General features: G+C 43.6%; 1 protein-coding gene across 1 annotated transcript in view; it reads right to left on the bottom strand.

Annotated features, from left to right (window-relative positions):
* The window catches only part of LOC115319841 (complement C3), a 77,030-nt gene that overhangs the window by 48,711 nt on the left and 14,207 nt on the right, over window positions 1–14,112 (bottom strand). Inside the window, exons 9-15 of the mRNA XM_040223228.1 lie at window positions 10,773–11,015; window positions 8,123–8,299; window positions 7,381–7,509; window positions 7,227–7,292; window positions 6,326–6,520; window positions 3,219–3,368; window positions 2,913–3,042 (exon numbers count right to left, since the gene is read on the bottom strand). Coding sequence (XP_040079162.1) covers window positions 2,913–3,042; window positions 3,219–3,368; window positions 6,326–6,520; window positions 7,227–7,292; window positions 7,381–7,509; window positions 8,123–8,299; window positions 10,773–11,015 — 1,090 coding nt within the window. The remainder of the gene's footprint in view (window positions 1–2,912; window positions 3,043–3,218; window positions 3,369–6,325; window positions 6,521–7,226; window positions 7,293–7,380; window positions 7,510–8,122; window positions 8,300–10,772; window positions 11,016–14,112) is intronic.

Here is a 14,112-nt window from a genome sequence, read left to right as displayed (position 1 = left end):
GGAAAATGCCAATCCTCCCTCCGTGGGTTCCACAACGCTGCTCCGAACTTCTGAGATAAGGTGCTTGTTTCCGGGAGGGTTATAAGCCCCACGGATTATCGCCGAGGAACAAAATGGCTGCTGGTTTGTCGGCGAGTGGTATTACAAAGGATGGCATCACCCTAGCAAAGCGCACCTTATAGACCTTTTCATCCTCCTCCGCATGGGCGCTGCCATCTTGGAATCACGTGACGCGGCAGCCATTAGGTTGCTTCAACTTGCTGCTCCGCTCTCCCCTCCGCGCCTTGGCGGATGCGTTGTATTCGTGTTCTTCGTCGCGTTTCACCGCGCTTTCTTGCCTTACTTCGGAAACTACTCGACGACTAAGACATCACGAGGGTTCAAAGGTTCTTATGAAAACTGAGGTTTGTTTACTCATAGTGGCGGATCATTCTGAGGAAGAACGTATATTTATATTGCGCATTTAGGATCGGAAGACGTCAAGAATAGTCAGCGCAAGGAGACTATCTGTATTTCCTGAAAGTATATCGTTCTTCGTATTCATAATATGTCAAAAACAGTTTCTTTGATTATGTGAGGAAACTCGCGGATGAGATAGACAACGAACGTTTAACTTGCACTTTCTCTGAGGTTGGAAGTAATGCTACGTCAACATGAGGCAATTTGTTTGTTCATATCATCACACCTACATGTGTATGAGGTTCTCAATCTTTTTTTGCGACGTCAACGTTCGGTTGGTCGGTTTACTTATGAAGTTTAAGGAATTGTATACCGTGCTCGCTCCCGTTTTGACAGTCATTTAAGTGATTTATTGAATATATTTAGATAACCAGTGCCGTTCACTTAATTTATTTTGACAGAAAGGTTGGGACTTCTCGCGTAAGAAAATGCCAGAAGCACTTAACAGTCGCAAGTTTTAGAAGACCATGCACAAAGAAATAACGTCTTTTCTATTTGCAAATTCAAAACGCCGTTTGAATTCGGCGCATGAAAGGAATTTTTTTTTTTTTTTTTTGCATACGTTGTTTTAAGTTTTGTTAGTTTCTAAAATCTGCAATATTTGATGCCGAAAAAAAAAAGGAGCCGTCTGCATAACAATCATATGAATCCAAGATTGTCGATGGTGAATAGAGGCTTACTTTTGGTGGCTGGCGGCGCCGAAATTTACAAAGCGAATCTGTTCAAACAAATAAATATTTGTTCACACAGGTCCGTGAAGTGGTGCCCATAGTGCTAGAACTCGGCCAAACATTCCGAGGTATCCCTCCTCCTGCGCCCTTTAATTTTATTTGGCCTATTTTACGGAAGACAAATGTCCGATTTAATTTGACAGGATTGTCACATATCACGTGACAATCTTGTGTAAGCAAATGTTGATATAAAATTAATTTACTTCCTAGGTCCAGTATCGCGAAATTTTCCTTATAAGTACTTTAGCAGGGTTGATAGTTTAAGGAATTTCCTACTCGGCCTGTCATATCATGCTCAAATGCTGAGCTGGAAAAAAAAAAAAAAAAAGAGAAAGCGACTGAGACAATACTACTGCTTTATATCAATTATCAGCGTCATTACACGATACGTTTTTAGTTTGCGAAGTTCACTAAAGGTTGAGTGCCAAAAACCAAACAGTGAGTAGTAAAGTCGCAAGTTCATCTATTCTGTCTGATTCAGCTCATTGCTAATCAGGTTGTCGATTTGCTTCTTCACATTCACGTGTTAGTCTCTTCATTAGTTTGCTTTCTGGAGACTGGTGTCATTGGGTACGGCCGTAGACGAAGGTAATCTTTCCTGTACATCAGTCAGGCGTTCCGCAACCACCCATAGTCAGATACATCAAAGGAGTTGGTAAAAAAAAAACACAAAAAACAAGCAATTTACGCTTTAAAACACCTCGTAGTCCACAAAGTGGCTCAATACCACTGTTTCATTGGTTGCGTGCTACAAGGAAAATAATTGTATCACAAAAGTAAGCAAAAACAACGTAAAACAGCAATATAGCCGCGTTCACGTTGAAACCGAAAGCAAACAAATTGAAGCAACCTAATGGCGCCGAATGCGTCAGCGCCCTCTATCCGCCGGTGAGGCAACTACTGAAATGAAAAGGTCTATAGTTTCTTGAAGCTTTGAATGGCGCAAGCCCCCGGCCATCAGAAATGTTTAGCTCTATTCATGCATCGATCCATCGTGCGCGATGAACCAACGCAACGAGGGCCGACTCTCCGACTGGTGGGCTCACTATACGTCCTCAAAAGTAGTCCCTGGATTTTCGCCTACAAACGTCATAAAAGTGGCATGCTGTTTGCCTGTCGCAAATCCGGTGGCACATCAGCAGAGGTGGTATACTGGGCTTAAAGCATGGAAGGCTTTTTAACGCTACTCCCCCAATCCCAAAATATTATCCGTCCGTCCGCCCCTGCATTTCCCGCTAAATTTAGCGGGGAAATTGATATCACGAGTTCTACACACGAATTCAATTAGGCAGCTAAATTTAAGCGGAAAAAAAATTATGTCAAGTTACCTGACCGTCACGGGACATACAAACCAATTCAGTTTCGCCTTCTAAATTTAGCGGGAAAATTCACGTCTTGTGACCAAGACACCTATCCAGTTTCCCACCTAAATTTAGTGGAGGAAATTTACGTCACGTGATCTGACGTCACATGACGTCATGTCAGTTTGACCGCCGAATTCCGCGGGAAAATATACGTTACGTCACACGCCAATTCCGTCACCAATTCTCTATATTGCATTCCATGCAGTATAGAACTTAAAAAATAAAGATCGCTGCCAAGTTTCTTTTTTTTTTTCTTTCTTATTCATTCGGTTTAACGAGCGAAAAACCATACAAATGCCGCTCAAACTCTATTTTGTTTGTTTTTTTTTAGGGAGGGGGGATAGTGTGTTTTTGTTACCTGTTGTTATCACGTCCTCTTTCATCGCTGCCGATATTATCACGATTCCAGCTTGAGAAATGACTTCCTCGGACGTGATGCCCCCTCCAGGACCACATCCGAGATCGTGCGACCGAAACGATGATAACAGCTGGGAAATGAAGCAAACCGGGAAAAAATTAACATGACAAACGGCATGTTCTGCTCTAAAAAAAAAAAAAAAAAAAAAAAAAGCAAATTAGTGTCAAAAGATTTTTGAAAAGAGTTGAGGACAGTTGAAGAGGCTGGATCTGCTAAATAAGATTTTTTTTTTTTTAAGATGCTTACCTTTTGCCTAGTCAGAAGTTGTCCCTTGTCAAGGATGTAGACAGCCTTATCAGTAGCCATTAATCCAACTCGGGTTCCAGAAACTCCTTTTACCTCGACTGATACGTCACTTCCCGGTTCTTTATCACCACTGGGAACAATAATGTTTATCTGTGGAAAATAAAACAGTTACTAAGGCAACAAAACATCCTAAATGCCGGCGAACGCCCGGCGGTTTTTGTTTTCCAGTCTCGCCACTAGCTTTTATCCCTTCTTTATCAAAAATATCCTCTCTCCTCCGGTAGAGTTACCAGATAGGCTCCCCGTAGGGGAGCTATAATTGGGCGTCTCTTTTCAACACGCCACCGCCCCGCTATTCGCCTGATTTGATCATGTGACAAAGAAAAATCCAGTTCAGCGCAGTGAAGCCTCCGCTATGGCCACTCCGCAATTCCGTTAGCCGTTAGCCGCTAACTAGCCACGAGTCAACTGTTTTCATATGTTCTTTACTTTTGCATGAGGCCATATATCATCCATTTCTCTGAAATCCGTCGTCGTATGGATGCAAAAGTGTGTGCATTGGAGACCCAAGAACACTTATTCCTCGAGTGCCTGATGCAGTTACCATATGGACACAAACATTAGGAACACAATGTCCACATAAAAAAAGCGATCATAAAAGCTGGTTTTCTTTTCACTTCCGGTTTCATTAGATCATGGTACCATGGTATCCCCGCTAATTTATTGCATGATCTTTTTTTCTTTGGGCTGGCGAAAATGCTTGTTTCGAAGTGTTCATAATTTCACTCATTCTTCACAGGCATAAACTAAGCAACCAAAGTTTTTTTTTTTTTTTTTCGGGACAATGAGTTATTTAGCATTAAAACCACTTATAAGAGACACTACGCCATTTTCTTCGCGAAAAATGGGATATAGATTGTTAAATCTTAATTACTTTAAACATGAGCCGAAATCGAAACTGAAACGTCGGCTCGGTCTGGCAACATTGGACTCGAACCGCTAGAAACTTGTCTATCGTGTGGTACGAGATGTGACGGGATCCTCTACGCAACGACGGGTAGGACTGGGGCGGGCCGGCAGGCCAACGTTGGGGCGGTCGTGTGCCAGGCGCAAGTGTCGTCTGCACCGCACTCTTCACTGCGTTTAGGTGTCTACGACGTTCGATAACGTCTGCACAACTGCGGCATCAGCCTGTGCACGTAGTGTGAACGAACCTCCGAGAGACAATCATCTCAAAGGGTGAAACGACGACGGCGGTTGTGACGCGGGAGACGGCGGTCACGGCAGGAGGGCCGGACGGCTCCCAAGAAGCACGCTGCGCAGGCGCGTTACGCCAAACAAGTGGACACCGCTGAGCGCCGAGAGGAAATATTGCTGACGTCACCCGTTACGCTTGCACGGAGTAGTAAAAGCAAACAAAAAGAGACAATGGCGACGACGTTTAGCTCAACGTTGGCTACGCCAACGCCGTAGCCTTGACCGCCCTGTTGGTTGCGCCTCAATTCTCCAGCTAGAGTCAGCCGATTGCGGCAACTTGGAGCGTTGCAAAGTTTGACCGTTCGTTCGAAAAACATTTAGACTGAACTAGGTCGTAATATTTGACGTGTGGTGTTCCTAGGTGATAGTGAAGAAGACTGCACTGTTTTTCTAAAAACAAAAATGAAGCGGAGTTGCCCTTTAAGTACCAAACTCCCGGCACTTAATTTTTTTTTTTTTTTTTTTTTGGGGGGGGGGGGGGGGGTAGATGACCAGTAACACGTTTACATATATCCGGTTCACAGTTTGTTGTAAGCGCTAAACTGCAAATTATAGCATACAATGAACATTAGGGCCTCAATGTCACGATCCTGATATTTGACGCTTGCAAGCGCAATAATAATTGGCAATGGCAGGGCCCAAAACGATGCACGGGTGTTCTTGTTCATTAAACTGATTTCGTCGGGTAACAACAGTTCATTTGAAAGTTTCTTTGCGTGCCGTGTTGACTGGCGCATTTTCTAAATACCTCGACGAAATATTTCCCTGCAAATTTATATATTCAAGTGCGCTGTGGTTGCCAAAATAAGAACGGAAACAGCGAGCGAAAACCACCTGCCTTATTCGTCGGAGCACGGCTCCTGCACGCGTTAAGAGTGGCTTCCCCGTATAAATTTGGATTTCAAGATGAATGAACGCGTAACCCTACTTCCCACGGGAGCTTATATACTCTATCCTGCGGGTCAAGACAACGCCACCTCGACAAGAGAAGGACTCGAGGCTAGGGTGACGTCATTGACGTGTCACAACAAGTAGGCGATTGACTTGGACGTTGCACTGCGCCATGGAGTTTCGCGAGTGCATTGGTGGCACTTGTATGTTTTCTTAGTGTGCGCGCATAGGCAAGGTCTGAATTCCTGTTGCGGCTTCGCGCTTTTTTCTTTCTAGGTCCTGGAGTGTACTTGCGATACTACGACATTAAACATATGAAGAAGTTCTCTAGCTGGGGTACCTCGATGTGAACCGGTGGACGCGTCTTACATTGTGTGTTTCTGTAATTCCTTGTTGGTTGCCCATAAAATAATATAGTCGGTGTGTGTTATATTTTAAAGGTATCATTTGCCTGTTCAAGATTTATTACTTGAACTGAACTTGAACTTTTATTACTGCGGTAGCTAAGGTCGACCTGTTTAACACTTGTCTCCTAGAACGGCGTCGGCGAAACTACAGGACGGAATCTAAGGCGTGCGGATTCAAACTTTGCCATGAAGGAAGCTTGTGAAGAGTTATACACGTCATATGCCGCGAGAACACATTGTTCAGAGAATTAGATGAGGATACATTTATCTGAAACTTTCGTTTGCAGTACAAAACGCAAGCTAGCAGCGACGTAGTCACTGTCTCTTATGGGACAAAAAGCTCACACTAAAACCAATATCAAATTTTATTACGCCTACATTAGAGGTATTACTGATCTGCTGACATAACTTTCAACATTATTGCTTTTGGCATGCGAAGAACACTTGTTTTATGTGGTAGAGTTTTTTTATTTTATTCTGCGCGTTCTTTTGTCCTTCTACCAGGCTTCCCCAGTATAGATGTGACTATGGTGAAACAGACTGTCTACTTACCGATGAGCTGTTCGTACAAAGATGTTCCATTTCCACGAGCTGCGAATCTGCCAGGATGCTGCCATTGTGTAGCGCGAAGACAAGGACACGAAATTCCGGAGCCATACTTTCTTCCAGTTCGAAATCTATAGACCTCTGCCTGAGGTCCGTGGAACTCAGCTCTCCGAAACTCTTGACTTGGCCACGGCTCAAGACCTAATGTTCGATGGCAAAGCATGTAGCAAACAAAACTCGAAGGTAGTCGACTCTGACACAGAGGAGTTGAAGAGTAACCTACTGGAAGCCTCAGAGCGGTAACCAAGATTTCTTCAAGAGGGACCTGAATGTGGTAAGTATCTTGGCAAAACTTACAACAGCTGCTACTTCGCATCCACAAGGATGCGACGAAGACTGTACTTCTATGCATGCGTGTGGCTTGCTGGGGTGCCTTGGAGCCCAAAGAACCACTAACGTGCTCGCTTCTAGGGTTCCCAGTGTAGCCACCATGGAGAGATAATAAAACCATGCCGATGAAACTACAAAATAACTTTCTCGTGGACGTCCTAAGGTTGCCTTATGATTATAGACGTAACAAGCCAAATTACTGTAATAGTTAATGAACCAAATAGATGCAACGCTTGTAAGAAGGTGTAACAATTAATGTAACAAGGCACAACAGGCAACCATTCCAATTAGCAATCGTTTAAATATCATTAAATGTTTACTTCAGTGACCATCACAATTCGGGTTATTGTGTTATGTTTAGAATAGACACAACCGCAGATATCGAAATTTAGTCTCACAGAAGGATTATCAACCATGAGAAGCTGGTAAACATTCTTCGATCATTCAGAAGCTATTTCATAGCTTAACAAAATAGTGCTTGTAGAGTATAACTCTTCAAGGCGTCATCGATACGCACCACAAAGTAAACGGGCTTGAGATCCGCGGGAACCGTGGTGACAACGCTTTCAAACCTGTCGTTAATCTGAAAAAAAAAAAAAAATAGCGTTCAACGTTTTTAAATACAAAAATTTGATATCAATTTAAATATTATGGAGGACGCATATCCTTACTTTTCTTTTCGACCTGACGTCCTGACGTTTCAATGCTAGGAGGCCGTTGGAAGGCGAGGTGAATCGTAGGAGAGTAGCTTGCCCCTCTGCCTGCTCGGAGTCATCGAGATTTGGATCGCGGGTTCGAACCTACGTATAGGTTAGCCGCGAGAATAAACTATAAACGACACTGCGCAATATAATTGTTATCAGTGGCAAACTTAAATGCAACCAACTTTCCGCATGCATACCGTCAAGCGTACCACTACACATATAAAGCCCACCCGTACAAAGATCTTCATGTTACAGTGGTCAACGAAACTGGATAGACCAGCGGAGCACCTGGCCTCTCGCATATAGGTTAACTAAAGAAATACCTAAAATGACTAAATGTAAAAGCCATGTGATGACTCTAGTTTCGAGTACCACTAAACTAGCTGTCTATATCATCCTCAGTCGGAGCATGTGCATCTATTCGAGGCCACGCACCCCACTGCAGGGGCTCATTTCGTATGGTTGAGCACTGTACTCCCAAATATGCAGCTGCAGGTTGCTTTCTCAGCATTACAGCCCATGGAAGCCTCAGCAGCCAGAAGTAATTTGTTGCCACCTCGGGACCAACCTCAATGCATCGGCGGCATAGGACGCTAAATGCACTAATGCAGCAAACATTCCAGGCACCGTAGTACAATCATCACTCTTCCAGTGAGCCCTCTATGGGCTTTGAATTTGCCACAGTCGGGTATAAGACTAAAGGTCTTACCGTGACGTTGATGACAGTCTGAGTTTCTAATGTCTTCATTGAAAAGGCAACTCTTCCCGCGGCGTCAGAGCTTGATGATTTTGTGACGTCCTTGACACTTTGACCGAGGTCGTCCAGAACGCTGATGGCACATTCCACACCTTCCGCCACTTTCGAATTCGCATGCTGAATTTCTGCCTGAAATCAAATGGGATTCGTTTTATTTCGAGGTTAGTTAGACATTCTATTTTTCGTCATTTTTTCGCAACCGAACGACTACGCTGTAGTTTCTCAGCATGAACTACTAAACGCTGCGATTGCTGTATATCTTCAATTTTATGGTTTGTTACGCAAATTAGCTGAAGATTTCGAAAGCTTGGAACCGGTGGGATGCACGATAACTACAGCTCACGAACCCTGCCAAAGAGTTGGTGAATCGACAAGTTAATACAGTGGTGCCATTCGGAATCATCTGTTTAATTTTTTTTTTTCCTTCACGAATGAAAAAAAATTATATGCGTGGGTATGCAAAGAGTTTTCACTAATGCCCCCCCCCCCCCCCCAAAAAAAAAAAAAACTTTGCTTTTTTTATTTATAAAAATGTGCTTGGGAGAAGAGCGTGTTGGTTTAAGTCATGGATGAAGAAAGAATAAAACAATTAAAACAGGGACAACGCAACCACATCTTTCATAAATGAAAGATGTGGTTGTGTTGTCCCTGTTTTAATTGTTTTATTCTTTCTTCGTCCATGATAAAAATGTGGTTTCTGAGTAATCCGCTACTGTTTATTGGCGGCGTGCGCGAACTACAGGGGGCGCTTCTATAGCTATCACCATCGTCGTTTGTGACGTCACGGGTAGGACAGACTAGGACAGACCGCGAAGATCATGAATCCTTCGGCTCGTCAGCTCGTTTCATGAGCTGCTTAGGTAACGCGCGGCGAAGCCTGTTTTACGCGTTGTATTTATTTGGTGCATGAAGTGATATTTGTAGCAGGAAATTTTACCAAAGCTTGAAACTGTGGCACGCTAGTCGTGCCAAGAAACACTTTTTGGCGCTGAGGTGTCCAAGCCCTCGGATGGTAGTGTGCGGTTCTCTACCCAATTACAAAAATCTGGATGATGAAAATAGAATGCCCAGCGCTTTACCCCACTACCACGGCGAATAGGGTGTATTTTTATTATGATTCTGACAAAATAAAACTGAGAAAGGAATGTCTCATCAAGTTGAAAAGAGGAAAGCGAAATTCGAGAACTTCTCGTGCGTGTACTAAACACTTCAGTGAAAGAGACACTGTGTATCCTGTTTGTTCCAATGCGTTTTGTGTGGGCTGGTCTGTTAATAGTTCCAAGTTGATTCCTTTTTGCATTTTGTACACATTAAACAAACATTTCTCCAAAATATCTGGCCGGACGAAGCTGTGGCTGGCTTCCGGGGTCCCTGCTTATTCGCCTGGTTGACGCGAAACGTGCGAGTTCTTCCACGATCGTAGTCTGTTAAATCTAGTAAGTCGCTGACACTTCAGCGTCTAACTCCTGGTTAGTTTAGTTGGTAGAGCGCTCCACTCGAAATGGAGAGGTCGCCGGTTCGATACCAGGACCAGGCAGATTTTTTCGGTCGCGCACCAGTCACCTAGCTGTGCTTGGAAATTTGTGTTTGTCCTATGTCCCTCTTGTTCCCCTTCTTCGGGGATTATTTGTTGTCCAGCTTGATTGCACCTTTGAATTAACTGCATTATCATCACATCAATTACTAACGTTTGAAAGTTTAATTTTGCTGACTCAAAAAATTGCGCATAATGCATGATGCCCCGCGAAAGCGAAAGACTTTGAATTTGTAAATAATTCTTAGAAAAGTTGGATAAAACAAATGAATCAATCGCCTGAATTTTCCGGGCCATATCCGACAATTTAAGAATTTATTAAATGTTCTACTTTTCTTTCGAGCAGAAGTCGCAATGTGACAAACTTCTTTGCCACGTGTTCGATGCGGGAGGCGCTAAGCGCGAGTTTCCGACGAGCATTTGTTCGTGAGGAACTGTTGAGTCACACTTGGATAGAGGCGTCGGTAATGGCAAGCTCAATGTAGCTTAAACAATCGTGCGGCGTATTGCCACACAACAGTGCGCGCGTGCACAGCTAAGAAGACAGCACGTCATTTACTCTGGTGAATGCAAAACCTTTTTCTACAACCTCCCAAGATCCTAAAAAAAGAAAAAGGTGAGAGAGGCTGTGAATAGCCCTGAGGCACGCCGCGCAAGCTGTAATATGGAGCCCGAGGCTTGTTTTTGAAGATTTTAAAGTTTTTAATACAAAATCAACTTTGAGACGCTGTTATTCATTAGAAATATCACTTAATAAAAACGTCCTACACTTTTTTTTTAATAAATAAACCGTTTTTATACGGCATAGGTGTGAACTAGCATAGCCACTCCATGCTTTGACATAGCGCGCCATCTGCTCGCACCCTTCCAGCTCCGTCACAGAAGGTGCCTGCGAGGTGGTGCCCCCAAATATCTTGTCGCTAATAGTCGAAAGCGAGCAGTCCCATCGCAACCGAGATCATTGCAGCCGCCGCCGATGATGATGATGGTCTCGCTGGCGATTCGATTGCTCACCTTTGCCTGTTGTAACAGCCTTGGATAAAGATATTAATCGAAAACGATACTCACCACCACCACCAAGCTTGTGCCAGGTTTGAAATCCGTGGGCGTGTGCCGGAAGTTGATGGTGTAAGGCGACGTCGCGAAAATTGCCGCGTCGTTTTCGGCCGCCCCTCTTTTTCCGGTTGCCTTGTCGAGGACGCTCGCTGTTACCACCAGCCTGCTTCCCTTTATCAGAGGGTCCCAGTCCTTGCCGGATAAATCCTTGAACTCGGCCACAGAAACGTCGAACTCAGTTCTTTCATTGGACAGCTAAAAGGCATTGGTGTGCATGAGATGTCACGCGACAAAACTGCATCACGGCGATAACCTAAAGGCTGGTTCACAAACTTGCAACTGCTTTCGACCGAGTACTTTTAAACTTCTTAGGATCCCTTACGACGAGAGAACACATTGGCGCCATCTATAGGGTAGTTGTAGTAACACTTGGCGTTTCCGTATATCAATTTTTAACTCGTATAATTTTCTTTTTGTTTGAAAAGTTTTGATAATGTCATAAACGACCATTTCACAGGCACAGTATGTACAGTTCATCTCTCAAATACTTCAAAACATTCGCTCTAGTCATATGCACTTTCAGGGTCAGCTCATAGATGGCGCCAGCGTTCCAGTGTGTTCTATTGTGTAAGAGGTCTCAAGGATTCTGTCGTCCAAACGCAAGTGTGTGAACGTTACTTAACTCACATAAAATTACAGGGTGTTCAAAATTAAGTTTTTTTCACGTTATTTTAGAAGGAACAATAGGAGGTACGCGAAATTCGTTTTTTCCTCCTAGATTATGTTCCCAGGCGGACGCTAAGTGCAAAGGTAATCATAACTGACAATTGTTGAAGTAACCAAAATTAAGTTTAAGAGGTGAGCTCGTTGGTGAAATTGCACCTTACTTAAAGGATAAACACAAGGATGAACACAACATTGAGATATGCAAAATTAAGTTTAGGAGGTGAGCTCGTTGGTGAAATTACACCTTACTTAAAGGATAAACACAAGGACGAACACAACATTGAGAGATGCAAAATTAAGTTTAGGAGGTGATCTCGTTGGTGAAATTACACCTTACTTAAAGAATAAACACAAAAATGAACACAACATCGAGAAATGCGTCGTCGTGTTCGTCCCTATGTTTTTTTTTTTTTTTTATTTCAATAACGTGGAACTAAAATTAATTACTAAACTTTCCTAATTACCTCATTTAGGGCAGACTTGTACACGTTACTGAAAAATAGTAAGGAATTACATTTACAATTACTCGAGGCTAAATTGTAATTTATTACAATTACAATTACCCTCCCATGAAAGTAACTGTCCGTTACCCCAAAAAGTAATCCGTTACTTTCGTGGCGTTACTTTTAACATTATTGTCCTCAAGTGAGAAACAAAGGGAAGAGGGTTATTCAAGTTCTTATTGTTGCCGCCTGTTCCATTTAATAAACTTGAGTATTTTGAGCAACAGCTGGCTCTCAAAAGTCTCGTCAGACATTTTGCTTTATTTCTTACTCAATATGTCGACTGCTACGCTGAACACCATTTGAGCTGAGGCACTGGATGGGAGTGCCATATTGTTCCTCACGAATGCTTCATGCTCTGCATTGAGCTTTTTCAGCGAAGCAAGGGAAGTACTATTTACCTCGAATGTAGAGCAAAACTTCGTCGTTGCAGCCGTTCCTGCTATTCGAGAGATTTAGTAGATCGTTCCGATGCCCCCGATACTCGCAATAACGGTACCCGATAACGATATGATGCATACGCAAAGACGGCGGCGAAGTATCGGATATCGTTATCGGAGTCATCGGACCGATCTACTAAAATTCTCCATTGTCTAAATGGCGAAGCTGTAGAAGTCATCAATAGCAAAACATATTTGTAACAGTAAGGTGATACTTAAATAATAAATAAGGTTTGGCTCGATATTCTTCTTCCTTTGGTTCTGAACAGTTCGAGCCTCACTTGAGACGTTGGTCAATAAAAAAAAAGGTTCCAGTATATAAATATAAGTAATAAAAGAGAAAGAAGGACACTCATAACAACAATTAATTAGAACGTCAGTTAAAACAAGGAAATGTGGACGCACGTTTGCCGTGTGTACTTTTCTTGATGCCGTTCAAAAACGCACGGAGCACGGACCGACTGCAGTTTACTCCGGTGTTCTCCAGATAGACGTCCACTGATGCCACGGGCAGCAAAGGGTAGAGTACTAAGTAAGCCGCGCTATGGCCCCACTCACGAATTTCACTCTCTCCTCAAGCCCAGAATATGAAGTCTACGTCAGCCACCATTATGTTTATTTCTAAAAATATCTGCTTGAGATAAGATGCGTCCTGCTGGGGCAAAACAGGAAGAAGAAGAAAGGAAGACTATTACCATTTTCTAAGTGCTCGCAAAAAGCTGACTCAGAAAAAGGGTAGGGTAGAGGGAGCGTTGTCTCGTGTTGTGACGTTATGAAAATGGTCGTAGTCACTATACACCAACTCAACTCTCCTACGTCACGCCGCGGTGGTGGCGCGCCGGACGCACTTCCGGTCTGGGGCGTTGGGCAGAAGTCGCCGTGCCAGACATGCATTCCTGTATTCCTTTGGAAAAAACGAGACAAAAAACCTGCCTTTTCGTCAAAATGCTGCGATGGGGGCTTTACAAAGAGAGTCTGGGAAGGTTTGAAGATCAGTTTTCATGTGTTTTTGCACCCTCCGTTCGTCCGAGAACGTCGATAGCAGCCGTGAAAAGGGCAAACCTGACGCTGTCGAACTACGATTGCGTGTGCGGGCCACAATTTGTAGTCGCCAGATGTATTTGCTTTGTTCCAACATGACCGAGAGAAAACCCCCAAGTTGTCCGGACCACCCACGGATTCAGTGCGTCTTCAAATTCACACGGCCGCCTGATCGTTCGAACTTTCCTTTGCTCTTTCAAAGTTATCTGCTTTTTGTCGTCTGCTCGTTCAAACAAAAGCGGCCCGTAGACCAAACTTTGACCCGGTGATTGCAATAAGTAATTGCAGGCCTCAAAAGACTTAAGTAGGCTCGGTGTAAGCAGTAGATACAAGATGTTGATCATTGGTACCGGTGGCCATCACCTACTTGCTACGCTTTGTCTGTTCCCGCTTCCGATTTTCAGTATCGACGTCGATCATCGCCGCTACCTTCTACACTTTTGCAGCACGAGGGTCGTCGCAACCGACAATAGCTAGAAGAGTCTCATCATGGTTTTGTACGTCCATTCTGCGGCGGTCATGCAAATACATCGCCGCACGTCAAATTATTTATGCAAAGTTTAGCAGCGTAACGAGCCTTGGACATTGGTGATTTCGCTCAGGCGATTAAAGTGGTAAGACATTGCGATGAAGACGTAGAAT

This window comes from Ixodes scapularis, unplaced genomic scaffold (genome assembly GCF_016920785.2).
Source record: "Ixodes scapularis isolate PalLabHiFi unplaced genomic scaffold, ASM1692078v2 PGA_scaffold8__174_contigs__length_109621045, whole genome shotgun sequence".
Taxonomy (NCBI): Eukaryota; Metazoa; Arthropoda; class Arachnida; order Ixodida; family Ixodidae; genus Ixodes; species Ixodes scapularis.
Note: the sequence above shows the minus strand (reverse complement) of the source record. Positions and strands in the feature narration are given on the sequence as shown.